This window comes from Sus scrofa, chromosome 4 (assembly GCF_054392235.1).
Source record: "Sus scrofa isolate SSC_HxYL_T2T_F1_AM1 chromosome 4, Sscrofa_HxYL_maternal_Yorkshire_Landrace_v2.0, whole genome shotgun sequence".
NCBI lineage: Eukaryota > Metazoa > Chordata > Mammalia > Artiodactyla > Suidae > Sus > Sus scrofa.
In genome coordinates this window covers 101,884,557-101,898,999 of record NC_139386.1, presented here as the reverse complement: position 1 = coordinate 101,898,999, position 14,443 = coordinate 101,884,557, and the positions used below count along the sequence as shown (strand labels likewise).

General features: G+C 49.6%; 1 protein-coding gene across 5 annotated transcripts in view; it reads right to left on the bottom strand.

Annotated features, from left to right (window-relative positions):
- THEM5 (thioesterase superfamily member 5) overlaps nt 1–14,443 on the bottom strand; it is a 39,024-nt gene that overhangs the window by 4,104 nt on the left and 20,477 nt on the right. For 4 of the 5 annotated variants that reach the window (XM_085023094.1, XM_085023096.1, XM_013997133.3 and 1 more), the window contains 3 exons: nt 5,254–5,419; nt 4,130–4,331; nt 2,541–2,679 (listed from right to left, as the gene is read on the bottom strand). In XM_085023094.1, the coding sequence (XP_084879220.1) occupies nt 2,541–2,679; nt 4,130–4,331; nt 5,254–5,376 (464 nt within the window). In that variant the 5' untranslated portion in view covers nt 5,377–5,419. Of the gene's footprint in view, nt 1–2,540; nt 2,680–4,129; nt 4,332–5,253; nt 5,502–14,443 lie in introns of those variants that run through there. The other variant, XM_085023095.1, reaches the window with a different exon arrangement.

Genomic DNA, 14,443 nt, shown 5'->3' with positions numbered 1-14,443 from the left:
AACCACTGCGCCACGACGGGAACTCGGAGTTTCTGGTTTTCAAAGGCGTGATCCTGATTCTCTGTGGAACAGGTCAGCTGTCCCTGCTGTACCACCATGGGTTAACTGGCTGCTCCTGACACCAGAGGGCTTCCCAGACCCTTGCTTCCCCTTCCCTTTGGTGGAAAGGGCTGGGAGCCAAGCACCCACACCCACCTGGCTTGACTACTTGCTCTGCCTTCACTACCTGTTTGATCTTGAGCCATTGCTAAATCTTTCTGAGCCCTACCTAGTTTTTCCAGGGTGAATTGTGAATAATTTCATCACACCAGATCAAATGAAGTAATGTCTTCAAAACCTCATGTACGCTTCTAGTCACTTCCCTACCCCACACTACTTGGAAAAGAGGGAGAGTTGCTGCCAAAGAACCCTCACTGGTCAGCAGCGGGACCTGCTGGAAGTGTGTACACGGTACAGAGGGTCTCTTGGTCAGCCAGTAACTTATACCTCCTCATTGCCTAGGGACTGGCAACCTGAGCCACTGCAGTCAGATTCTTAACCACAGCAGGAACTCCATCCTTTTTCATATCTTAAATTGGTAAGCATAATAAGTGTTTCCCTGAGATCTGTGAGTTATTCTAGTAAATTAATCCAACCAGAGGCAAGGGTTGTGGGAACCACCAATTTGTAGCCAAAGTGGACAGAAGCTGCGGGTAACCTGGGGACCTACTGGCATCTGAGGAAGGGTGGGGGCAGTCTTGTGGGCCTGAGACCTCACCCTATGGGATCTGACACTATCGCCGGGTAGTTGGTATCAGAATTGAACTGAATCGTAGGCCGTCCAGTTGATGTCACAGACAATTCCTGGTTGTCGGAGAACACCGCCACATATTTGGTGACCAGAAGTGTCAGAAGGGAAGTGTTCTATATGAGAGTAAAGGAGACGCATAGGAGAGGGAAACACAGCAGGGAAGAACTGGGTTTTTCCTTACACAAGAGAGAGACTGAACTGGGCTTTTCTAATTCAGCACTGATCTAATCTCTTCTTTGGACCCCTCCATCCACTGGCCTCCGTGCTGGACAGTCTCCTCTGCCTCTCCTGCCCCACCTCAGGGAGCTCCTAAGTAAAAGTCAGCTACACTCCATCTCCATCCCTGCCTTCTTGGGGGTTTTCCTCTTCAGAGGGAAGGGACCTGTGGCCTGAGCAGGGCTCTGATCCAGTCCCTGGGTAGCTGCATGCACTAATGTGGAAATCAGTGTCCCCCCGGAAGACACCTTTGGGAATGACCAAGATGACCAAAGGCTGCAGTCTGAATCCATGGCCTGCAGAAGCGCTGACATTTATTAAGCTCTTCGAATTCTGTTTAACTACAACTGAGTCTCTCCCAGGCCTTGGGACCCTAAAGCCACTCCTTCTTCCTCCTCTCTCCTCTCCACCCCCCTCCTCTAACACCAACAATAGCTTTGGTGACTGTCTAAAGCAGGAACAGGGATGGGGAAGGCAGAAAACCATGGACTTGGTGACCCAGTGTCTTTAGGAAAGAGGCTCAGGGTCAGCCTGATTTCCCTTGTGGATGTATTTATGTCCAGTCTGAGTTCTTTCCTGGGTCTGCTCCCCGTGTGGAGGCAGTGGAGTTACAGGGGAGGAAGCAATGGATTTGGAGTCCTAACTGCTGGATTAGAGTCCTGGACCTGACCTTGACTGGCTCTGCTTCCTTGGGCAAGATACCTCTGTGTGCCTCAGTTTGTCCAAGGGTAAAACATGCAGTTTGGATAGATACTCTGATAGCTATACTGTAAGCACGTACACATAAGGTCCATAATATCCTATCTATCTCTCAGCCTCTCTGGAAGGCAGATATTATTGTCCAAGGTTTTAGGTAAGAAGACTGAAGGCCAGAGGTTAAACTGCTTGCTTGGGTTCTCCAGGCCGGCAGCAGCAGAGCACGACTGGAAGTCTGGCTCCTAATTCCAGATCTTGTCCTCTTCCAGGTCCACCATATCCCCTTCTCAAAGTAGCTGCTGAGACCTCTTCTTTTTTTTTTTTTTTTTTTTGTCTTTTTGCTATTTCTTTGGGCCGCTCCACGGCATATGGAGGTTTCCAGGCTAGGGGTCCAATCGGAGCTGTAGCCACTGGCCTACGCCAGAGCCACAGCAACATGGGATCTGAGCCATGTCTGCAACCTACACCACAGCTCATGGCAACGCCGGATCGTTAACCCACTGAGCAAGTGCAGGGACCGAACCCGCAACCTCATGGTTCCTAGTCGGATTTGTTAACCACTGCGCCACGACGGGAACTCCCTGAGACCTCTTCTTACTGGAAGATTCCCAGGCCCGAACAATGAGGCTATCCCTTATCGGCACTGTGGGGACTGCACCAGATAAAAGAATCCCTTCCGGGTCCGATATTGTGAGACTAAAACCCAGTGCCCGCAACTCCCCACCCAGCTCCTTTGAGAAAGGAAGAGACCCCGGGGGCTGGTGGTAACCAATCCACCTCCTCAGCTCAGCCTTCGAAGCAGCCAGAGACATCCACCCTGGCCCTGCTGTGGCCTTACCCTGGGGGCCCTTCCAGGTAGGGGCCTGGTTGGAAAAGACAGACAGACTTCTTCTGGGATGGATGGAAGAAGATGACATACTCGTAGCCTTGTCCTTCTGTTTCGATACACCTGGTGAAGAGGCGCCAGTCCCTTTTGTCTGGGGAGAGATGGCAATGGCACAGCCGAAGAAGGGAGTGTGTGAGGGCATGGGACCTGGTCTGGATGCAAATCCAGTATTTCATCAGAATGAATGAACTCTGCCTCAGGGATAGGGATGAGGGGAGAACCAGAGGACACAAGGCTCTGCTGTCAGAGGACTTAATCAGAGAGCAGAGGCACAGTCCTATCCTTGGGGAGCCCTCGGTCTGAAGGGACTCAGCCCTGTCCTCAGGGAGAGACCTGGGACTGAGAGGGATGCAGCCCTATCTTCAGGGAGACACCTCAGTCTGAGGTGACACAGGCCTGTCCTCAGGGAGCCCTCTAACTTGAGCTAGAAACACTCAGCAAGTCCCATGCTGAACTTGGATATAGGGTCAGGGGCAGGTCAAGACTTTAAGAGACCTTAAACATTGAAAATTAAAATGTAAGGCATGTTATTTATAATAACAATACTTAACAGAAACATAAATGCATAAAAATTCACCTAAATTTTGATTTTTCCCAAGGTGACTACAAAAACTATGTATCATTTTTTTGGTAGGAAACCAAATTCTTTAAAAAATTTTTGGTACACCTGCTTTGTTAGTTTTATAAACCCAAGGGTAATCTGACTACTTTTTTTTTTTTTTTTTTTTTTTTTTTGGTCTTTTTAGGGCTGCCCCTGTGGCATATGGAGATTCCCAGGCTAGGGGTTGAATCAGAGCTGTAGCTGCCACCCTACACCACAGCCACAGCAACGTGGGATCCGAGCCACGGCTGTGGCCTACACCAGAGCTCACAGCAATGCCAGATCCTTAACCCACTGAACGAGGCCAGGGATTGAACCCGTGTCTCATGGATACTAGTTGGGTTTGTTACTGCTGAGCCACGGTGGCAACTCCCTAGTCTGAGTACTGTACTACTCCATTCATCACTGGGCAGGAATGACAGAGACAAGAAAACACACACACTTGCAGAGAGATGAAAATGGAAAACTATCACTCTGATCGGTGAGTGTTTCAGGAGAGCTGTCCGGGCCTAGCAGAGCAGGGCTGGTGTGTGGAGGCCTGCAATGTACCGGGTCGGGATAGGGGGGTGGTTCCTAGGGCCTCTTCGGGGTGGGGCGGAGGACCTGGGATAAAGCTAGACAGTAAGGAAAGAAGTCCTGGTGAGAAGGCAGATGGGCAAGGAGGGGGGCCAGTAGCTCTCCAGTGGGCTGGGGGCAGAGGTGGCTGCTATGGGGCGCTCTCTTCACCCGGGAGGAGGGGAGCCAGGGACGGGAGAGGATGCAATCCTCATCCACCAGCCTGGCGCTGCAGTGTGAGGGGTGGAGTTAGCAGAAGGAACTGCCAAAGCGCTTATGAATTTCCTTCTGGAGAGTCTGAACACAGAGCAGGGGTTGGCTGAACTGACTCCACTGGGCTGGGGTGCATGTGTGCTGAGAGGTCTTTTCTCAGGCCAGGCCTTACCTGAGGTAACCTGGAGACCTGATGGCATCTTGAACCCCTGGATATGGTCTCTGTTGGACTTGAAGGATAACAGTTTGACCCAGCCATCGGCCTTGGTCTTCTCCAGAAAATCATGGTAGAGGCTCAGCATGTCTGGACACCAGCTGGCATTGGGGGAGGCATAATTCTTCAAGTCTGTCTTCTCCTGACAGGTTCTTGAGACCTGGGCAGGAAACATCAGGGAAACTAGACGGCTCCTGGACTGCTGCCTGGGCTGTGGGACCTCTAGATAGTGTGCTCCTGGGTGTCCCTGAGCTCCTTAAACACTTCTGCCAGTGTTGACTTGAGGGAAATGGCCCCTGGGGACTCCTGTGGGTGACCAGGCAAGGGGACACTAACATGCGAAGGGAGAGAAGGAACAGGATTGGGGTGGACAATTACAGGCATGCCACCCTGCACTGTAACTGTCCTGTTTTAAAACCCATGAGCTGTCCTTTGAGGTTGAGGACAGCTAGTATAAGGCTCACTGTACAGATGGGAAAACTGAGGAAATATGACGAGGTTGCCAAGCTGATGAGTGTGTGAGCTGATGGTGAGACGAGAGCTCATTCTGAGACACTGTCTACCCCAGGGAGTGCGACCACAGCTGAGGACCCAGGTTCTCACCCCCTCACCCCCCAGGGGCTACTCCAACTCTGTCCACGGCTGTGGTACTGCCAAGGGAAGGGTGGCTCCTTTGAAACATGTTTTGGGCCTTGGCAGTGGTGCGGTACTTTGTCTGGGATGAGGAGGAGGAACCTTCCATGGCTGCCAGATGTTCACCAATTACGACCAGTTACAACCATGGGCAGTAATGCAGCTACTTGCCAGGACCACACACAGGGTCCTTCGTCTGGGGACGTCCCAATTCTGTTGCGATAGTCTGAGTCCCATAGGAGGAAAGTGGTTGGTGACCACACGAGATTCCGATCAGGGTCAAAGTATCGTGGTGGTCTGTTTCGGCTCTGGATTACTTGGTTTCCTTTGCCAAATCAAATAGCACCCAAGAAACTGCTCATCTGCCCTGGCCGCTGTCTGGGAGCAGGAGATTTGGGATGCTCCTTACACCCTCTGCCCCCGGGGAGAAGGGCCGCCCACTCACTTACCACGGAGTCCATGGAGGATCCGAACACAGAGGCAGAGTTGAACCTGGAAAGGCTGTTGAGGGCACCAGGATGGGCTCTGTGGTGGCCAAGTCTTGCTGCCATCTGGAAGCCTTTCCTTATCATGGCGGAGCACTGGGATTGGGGTGGCAGGGCTGCCGGCTGACTCCTGAGGAAGCAGCAGGGGTGGGAGTGAGTGCTTTTCAGCTGCACCTTGGGGCTGCTGGTTGCAGCTACCTCTCAGACAAGCCACTCTTCCCTCTGTGGGAGGCTTTTATGAGGCACTGCAGATGATTAGCAAGGCTGACTTGGTTTGATACCACACCCCAAAAATGCTTGGGGCCTTTGGGTAGTCCAGAGCCCCACCCAGCATTTGGGGAGAGGCAGATGCTGCTTGGGCATGAATGCATAGCAGAACTGGTCTGAATCTAGAAAGAAATGTTTATCAAAGGAGCAGAAAAGTATCTAATGGAACAGTATAGAGTATATGAAGCTTTGCAGAGCTGCCCTGAAGTTCTTCTGGGGAGAACCAATAACATTCTCAGAGAGAGAAGAGAGGTATTATGATCCTTGATTGGAGGCAGTTGGTGAAGCATGTGGGTGTATGGGTGGAGTATTTGTGGCAGGAGCTTTGCAGCAAGACTCTGAAAATTTTGGTAGGATCCTGGGACTCAGAAAACCAACTCACAGCCCTCAGCCACTTCCTTTTACTATCCCATACAAAAGGCAGCACAGGGACGCCTCTACCTGCTGGTTCCTGGTGGGGAGGAGGGTAGGGAGGGGAAGGCCTAGGAAGGGAAGGCCAAAAAATCATCCAGGTTAGCAAGGGCACTTAGTTCTTTGGGAACCCCCAGGGAGGGGATGACGAGTGCAGACAGTGCTGGGAGTGAGGTGGGAAGAAAGGCAACAATCCTGGAAAAGAGCCAGCTCTGAGTCGGGGCTTGGGGAGGAATGCTCCGTCCAGCGTCTGCAAGGGTGGGGTCTTTTTTTGGGTGATGATAGTTCTTCTATTGAATTAAAACTTCTGGTTTTCAGCTAAAAGTCTCAGTGTTTTGTTTTGTTTTGTTTGTTTTTTGGGGATTTTTTTTGGCCGCACCTGCAGCTTCTCGAAGTTCCAGGGCCCAGGGATCAAACCCCGGCCACAGCAGTGACAGTGCCCAATCCTTAACCTGCTGAGCCAAGAGGAAACTCCTAAAAGTCCTAGTTTTATTTATTTATTTTTTTTGTTTTTTATTTTTTTTGTCTTTTTGCTATTTCTTGGGCCGCTCCCGCGGCATATGGAGGTTCCCAGGCTAGGGGTCGAATCAGAGTTGTAGCCACTAGCCTACGCCAGAGCCACAGCAACGAGGGATCCGAGCCACATCTGCGCCCTACACCACAGCTCATGGCAACGCCGGATCGTTAACCCACTGAGCAAGGCCAGGGATCGAACCCGCAACCTCATGGTTCCTAGTCGGATCCGTTAACCACTGCGCCAGGACGGGAACTCCAAAGTCCTAGTTTTAATTCACGAGAATAAAGCATGTTCTAAAGGTCAAAACCATGCAAAGGTGGAATTACAATGATGGTGGTGATGATGACGACGACGACGATGATAGTTTGGCAGCTTCTGAAAGATGTGATTTAGTATGGAAATACGTCTTCTGTGTTTAGCTGCCCCAGCAGACTAGAATGTAAATATTTCCCTCAACCTCTGTGAAGGTTCGAATGAAACTTCTTCAAGGACTGAGGGAACCCAGTTTTTTGGTTGACTCAGTTTCAGGATCTAACCATAAATATTTGAATTAGTGGCCAACATTTAAAAACAAGGAGTTTCAGGAGTTCCCGTCATGGCTCAACGATAGCAAACTTCACTTGTATCCATGAGGATGCAGGTTCCAGCCCTGGCCTCACTCAGTGGACTAAGGAGCCCACATTGCTGTGGCTGTGGTGTAGGCTGTCAGCTGCAGCTCCGATTTGACCCCTGGCCTGGGAACGTCTATGTGCCACAGATGTGGCCCTAAAAAGCTAAAAGAAGAGTTTAAAAAATAACTTAAAAAATAAAAATAAGGAGATTCATACAAAGCAGAAAGCCAAGGATCTCTAGATAAGTGGAAAGATCTGGCCACAAGGTATCCGCATTCTGGTGCAGTAGCATTGGCTGGAGCTGGTGCCCCGTGCCCTCTGGCTTGCACCAGGCCTCCCCTGGTACTGGGTGTTCCTTCACTTCCTCTGCCAGTCTTTATGTGTGATACTTGATTTGGGTGATGGGACTCAAGGAGGAGGCAGGAGAGAAAAGTGGAGTCTTAGAAAAGCTATACAGACTTAAAAGGAGGCTGAGGAAAAGGGAGTGGGGAGAAGGTGGGGCTCTTACAGGGGACCCTGACGGCTGACAGCTGATCGCAGGACCCCACATGGAGGCAGAGGCTGTCCTCCCAAGAAGAATCAGAGCTGAACCTGGGAAAGGAAATCCTTGCCTGAGTTTCTTGCCTTGAGTTCACTTCTCTGATTCTTCACACAGAGCTCCTAAATTTCTTGGGTGATAGGAGTATCTTTTGCTCTAATCAAGTGACTCTCTGTGGGCTCTGGAGAGCCTCAGGATAGGGGCTGGTCACCAGGAAGACTAAGCCATGATTAGCAACTTGGAATTTTCAGTCTCACCCCTCATCCTTCAGGAAGGTGAAAGGGTTGGAGACTGAGTTAAAGATCCATCTCCCCTGTGCGATGAAGCCTCTGTGAAAATCCCCAAAGCAGAGGGTTTGGAGAGCTTCCAGGAAGGCACACCCCAACTCCATGGAAACAGAAACTCCTGCACTCCAGATCCTCCCAGATCTCACCCCATGTATCTCTTCATTGGCACACTGTACCATATCTTTCATTAAATCATAAGCCAGAATATGTAAGTGTTTCCCTGAGGCTGATTAATTGTTTTAGCCAATGATGAAATTCAAGGAAAGGAGGGGTCGTGGGAACCTCTGATTTGTAGCCAAGTCAAACAAGTTGTGGACCACTCAGGGACCTATTACTTGTGACTGGCTTTTTTTTTTTTTTTTTTTGGTTTTTAGGGCTGAATCTGCTGCATATGGAAGTCCCAGGCTAGGGGTCGAATCAGAGCTATAGCTGCCGGCCTACGCCACAGCCACAGCAACCTGGGATCCAAGCCTTGTCTTCAACCTACAACACAGCTCACAGAAATGCTAGATCCTTAACCCACTGAGCGAGGCCAGGGATCGAACCCTCATCCTCATGGATACCAGTCGGATTTGTTTCCCTTTTGCCACTACGGGAACACCTGTGACTGGCATTTGAAGTGGAGCACAGTCTCATGGGACTGAGGCTTTAACCTGTGGGGTCTGTGCTAACTTGATTTGTGTTAGAATTGAATCATAGGATATTTGGCTGGTGTCACAGAGAAGTGCTTGGTGTGGGAGAAAAACCCACATCTGACATCAGTGATGTGTGAGAGGGTGAAGGGGGAAAAAGGGAATTTTTCCTATAGGCATCTTCATACTTTAGTTGTTTTACAATTTTTGTTTAAATCAAGTTTCATCAATATGATTATGTAAATTTTGTTCTCTGTTCTGCCATATACTATTGTTAGCCTTTCTTTCTTGTATAACTTTCACTTTTCCTTGAATTGACTATTTTCAAAGTTCAGCTGGATGCTGTAGTTGAGGGAAATAGAGGGGAGTTAAAGGACAGTGGGTGAAATGATAAGCCTTCATTTCCCAGCTGGGAGGGAGAAGAGTGAAAATAAAAGAAATGAAGATCTCAGGAGTTCTCTGTTGGCTCAGTGGGATAAAGATCCAGTATTGTCACTCCTATGGCCCCAGTCACTGCTGTGGTTTGGGTTTGATTCCTGGCCTAGGAACTTCTGCATATAACTTCTGTGGTTATAACCAAAAAAAAAAAAAAAAAAAAAAAAAAAAAAGTGGGGAGTTCCTATCATGGCTCAGCAGTAACAAACCTGACTAGTATCCATGAGGACATGGGTTCAATCCCTGGCCTCGCTCAGTGGGTTAAGGATCCAGTGTTGCCGTGAGCTGTAGTGTAGGTCACAGATGTAGCTTGGATCCCACGTTGCTGTGGCTGTGGTGTAGGCTGGCAGCTGTAGCTCTGATTAGACCCTTCGCCTGGGAACTTCCATATGCCATGGGTTCAGCCCTAAAAAGACTAAATAAATAAATAAGTGAAAAAGACGTGAAGATCTGGTGATGTCTATGAATCTATATTTAAGAGCAGATATACTGGAATCAAGGGTATGACAGATGGAAGATAATTAGAAAGATTACATGAAGAGAACTTCTATGGTGATGGCAAAATTGTATGTGTAGCATTGAATATGGGTGGCTGGAGTAGGATGGATGAGGTTGGTTGCCTAAGGCCATGTAGGAAGATTAGGATTGTGGAAAGAGCTTTCTTTTTCCCGTTTTGTACTCCTTTCTCACCACTTCACAATCTTGTGGATTCTTTTGCAACAAGGACCTCTTCCTACCTGTGGGCTGGGAAGTCACCTATCCAGGGAGGTGGAAAGGTACTTGGCTGGTGCCTTGAATATGGGCTTTGGCCACAGCCCTTCCCCTGCTGTGTGAACTCAGCTCAGAGAAAAGGCTTCTCTCCAGATCTGGATTCTAAGCAATTAGGCAGAGGCGAGTCTGTAAAGGTTCAACATAGCTCAGAACTCCTGTTGGATTCTTATTTAGCTTGTTGCCTGCCTGGTGCACTTCTCTTTGGGGACCTTGAGGGAGAATGTTAAGTTTGGTGGTTTCTCTGGCTGAGATATGACCTATTCCCAGAAGCACATCCTGGGCCTAACCTGACTGGGGGTGCACAGAAGAACCAGCTGTGGTGTGTTAGTAAGTGGTAAAGGATTAACAGCTCCTGGTGGAGGGGAACTCTAATTGGTAGCATTTGCCAACTTCTGTGGTGTAAATATTCTCATGGTAACTGATTTCATGCTACCAATAATGAGGCCACTAGCCCTGATTATGACATTGGTATACTCAACTGGCTCTCACAAGCTGGTAGGCATTGACTCCAGCACAGAACTAGGAACTTCTTCAGCTTGGAGTGAAGCAACAGGGATAATCAAGGCTGTAGTAGTTTCAGCAGATCACTTCTTGGTCATGGGGCCTCCCAAATGTAAACTCAGGTCCATTTTGCTCAAGTTCCCTTCCCTCAAGAGACTGGCTATGGGAGTTCCCATCGTGGCTCAGTAGTTAACGAATCCGACTAGGAACCATGAGGTTGTAGGTTCGATCCCTGGCCTTGCTCAGTAGGTTAAGGATCTGGCGTTGCCGTGAGCTGTGGTGTAGGTTGCAGACACAGCTTGGATCCTGTGTGGCTGTGGAGTAGGACAGCAGTTGACCGTTTGACCCCTAGCCTGGGAATCTCCATATGCCGTGGGTGCGGCCCTAGAAAAGGCAAAAAGACAAAAAAAAAAAAAAAAAAAAAAGAGAGAGAGAGAGAGACTGGCTACGCAGTAGCACTTAGTCTTCCCAGCCAGCCCTCCTCCCTTCCTGCCCTCCAAACAAGTTCAGAGGATATTTTTTGTTTAAAGATTTTTTCCCCCCAAGATATTTAAAGAAGAAAATATCATTTCCAGAAATCTTACAAAGTCCAGACTCCAGCCCAGGCTGGCCCTGCCCTCAGAGAAACTTGGTTTCTTGACCTTGCTCTGGGCTAAATGTTAGGCTCTGGGCAGGAGCTGCTGTGCACTGCTGAGAGCAACAGGCAGCCCAAGGGCTCCCAGAGAGGGCTGGCCTAACTCTGCTCCATTCAGGAGCTGACGTAAGGGAACACAGGTCTGGTTGCCAGCTCTTTTCTCATTTTTCCAGAAAAGCCAGCACAAATCTTCACTTTTACATGAAAATCTCTAACTTGTAAACCGTTGCAACTAATGTGTAAAAACTTTGCATGAGCCAAACCAAATGTCAATTTTCCAAATTAGACACAGATGGCCAAAAAATACATGAAAAGATGTTCAACATCACTCATTATTAGAGAAATGCAAATCAAAGCCACTATGAGGTACCACCTTACACAAGCCAGAATGGCCAGCATCAAAAAGTCTACACACAATAAGTGTTGGAGAGGATGTGGAGAAAAAGGAACCCTATTACTCTGTTGGTGGGAATGTGAATTGGTGCAACCATTGTGGAAAACAGTATGGAGATTCCTCAGAAAACTAAACATAGAACTACTATTTGATCCAGCAATCCCACTCCTGGGCATCTATCCAGAGAAAACCATAACTCGAAAGACACATGTACTCCAATGTTCATTGCAGTACTATTTGCAATAGCCAAGATATGGAAACAAGCTAAATGTCCATCGACAGAGGAGTGGGTCAAGAAGATGTGGTACATATACACAATGGAATATTACTCAGCCATTAAAAGGAAAGAAATAATGGCATTTGCAGCAACATGAATGGACCTAAAAATTATCATGCTAGGTGAAGTCAGTCAGATGGTGAGACACCAATATCAAATGCTACCACTTACATGTGGAATTGGAAAAAAGCACACACTGAACTCCTTTGCAGAGCAGATACAGACTCACAGACTTTGAAAAACTTATGGTTTCCAAAGGAGACAGTTTGGGGGTGGAGGGATGCACTGAGGGTTTGGAATGAAATGCTATAAAATTTGGTTGTAATGATTGTTGTACATTTATGATTATTATAAATGTAATAAAATTCATTGAGTAATTAAAACAAAAACAAAAACAAAAATGTTGCAACTAATGTATAAAAATTTTGCATGAGCCAAACCAAATGTCTCTGATTGGATCCAGACCTGCAGGCTGTTGATCATGCCACCTGGTTCTAAGTTCATTCTTAGGCCTTTCTCCTATGGTTCTTCCAGAAGTCTCTTGCTTGTCTGCCCCAAGGCTCTTCTGAGTATTGCTAGATCAGCCATTGGGGAGGGACCTTCCTGAGATTCATTTTATACCTCGGATGCCCACTGTGGGTCCTTTGGGAAGGAAAAGTAACTGTCTCTTTTGTTGGAGCTGATGAATCAGTTGGCTCTATGCTGCTTCAGGGTTTTTGCCTTATCCAGTTTCTAAGGTTCTTGGACTTTGCTGCGGGTGGGAAGTGTTAATGGGAAGTTAGGTCTCAGAATAGCCAAGACAGGAGGAAAGTCTGTTTTCCCTAAATCTGGGGCACAGAATGGAGCTAAAAGAATGGTTGCTCAGGGAGCTCCCATTGTGGCTCAGTGGCTAACGAATCCAACTAGGAATCATGAGGTTGCGGGTTCGATCCTTGGCCTTGCTCAGTGGGTTAAGGATCCGGTGTTGCTGTGAGCTGTGGTGGAGATCGCAGATGTGGCTCATTATCTGATGTTGCTGTGGCTGTGGTATAGGCTGGCAGCTGTAGCTCTGATTAGACCCCTAGCTGGGGAACCTCCATATGCCCCAGGTGCGGCCCTAAAAAGACAAAAAGACAAAAAAAAAAAGAATGGGTGCTCAGTACTTCACCAAGAGGGGCCCTCGGGGGTGGGCTGGTGGGATGCCCACCTGGGAGAAGAATAACACAGGGAGGATAGTGTTGTGGCAGAGGATCCCAGGCCAGGAGAGCTGGGCAGCTGATAGGCAGGTACTGGCTCCAAGCGCTGCTGCCTGGCATGGTCACTGGGCTGAAGGAGGGGTCTTGGCAGAGTATCGGGTCAAGGGACTGCACCAGGACTGAGGGGAACGTGACCTTCCCCCAGAAAGGTGAAAGCACTCCCTACTACTGGAGGTGGAACTGAGTTTCCATTTGTGAAATGGTAAATTGCAGAGAGAGGCAGGACCTCTAAGCTCAGAAAGTGACAAATCCTGAAGGGGTGTGTGCGTGGGTGTGTGCGTGTGCGCACATGTTCAGGGCGGGGGAGCTCACTGGCCCAGTCAGGCCTGCACCTGAAATCTCTTTCTCGGAGGGAATCACTTGGGAGGTAGTACCTTCCAAAACAATGGGCCTGTCAAGAGTGCCATTGCCATATCTGTCTTCCCAGCTGGGCACAGCAAATGACCAACACCCTCCCCCACCATATCCTGAGGCCCCTTCTCCCCTGAAAACTCTGATACAGGATTTCATTAACTGTTGAACCAGCTCAGAGGCCAAGCTCATGAGCCCTCCAAGTAGAGGTGATGGCTCTCGGCTAACTAGGTGCCCGGGACCCCTGCTCTCTTCCCAGGGCCATGGCACCTGGGGTTGGAGTGTGTCCACACAGGATAACCAGATGAGTCAGAGTCAAGCCCAGTGGCCTTAACGGGGCACTGCTCCGGCTGACCAGTCACAGAGGGGTGTGGGTGGGGTGAGGGCCATGAAGGCAAGTTCCCTTCTACTCCCCAGGAGGAACCAAAGCCAGGTCTGGAGGCAGGTGGTGGGAGAGGCTCACTAGGTGATTCGGCCCCCAAGTGGTTCCCAGAGGAGCTCCTGAGCACTGTCCCTCACAGGGGAGGCCCCCAGGCCTCGCCCACCTCCATCCCTGACCTCCATGCTTCCCATACAAGGAGGCCTCCTCTTTGCTGGGTGATTCTTCTCGCCATCCGGCCCTCGTTGACCCCCCTGCCTACCTCTCCTCTTCCCAGCCAGCCCCTGGACCTCCCCTTCGGGGGGCAGGAGGCCCCTTTCTTTTCCCAGGTCTTCCCTCTTTCACAAGAGTTCCAAGAACCCAGTCAGAATGATTGGTATCCCAAAAAACTGGTTTTCCCTTCCCCGGGGGCTGGTAGGGCTCTACTGTCATACTTCTGGGGGCTGAGGGAAACACTGGCTTTCCATTCTTTGAGCGCTGGGAAAAGATTAAGTTTCATATTAAATTGGCCTGACCATGGCTTCCTTCCTCAAAGCCAGACAGTCCTTGAGCATCTGGCTCTGAGGCACTGCCCTAGGTTCTATTAAGACAGAGAAAGCACCCACTGGGAGGGCCCTTCCTTCCTGCTGCTGTGGTTCCTGGCCTTCACTGGGGCAGGGGAGCTTGGGAGATGGGGCTTCCTGTCCTGTCCACCGCTGGGCACTGGACACACTGCGTCACCATTGTGCCTTGGTGGCCCTGTCGGCAAAGAACAACGTTGCTCCAGCTCCAGTGGTAGTGTTCCTTGGTGTCCCCTCCCCAGCGCCCTCTGCGAGGCTGAGCTGGCCTGGCTCCTGGACAGTGTGGGCCCCAGTGCTTTCCTCCACACCCCTGCCTCTGGCAGCTCCAGCTCCAGAGTTACCTCGGTTGTTTTA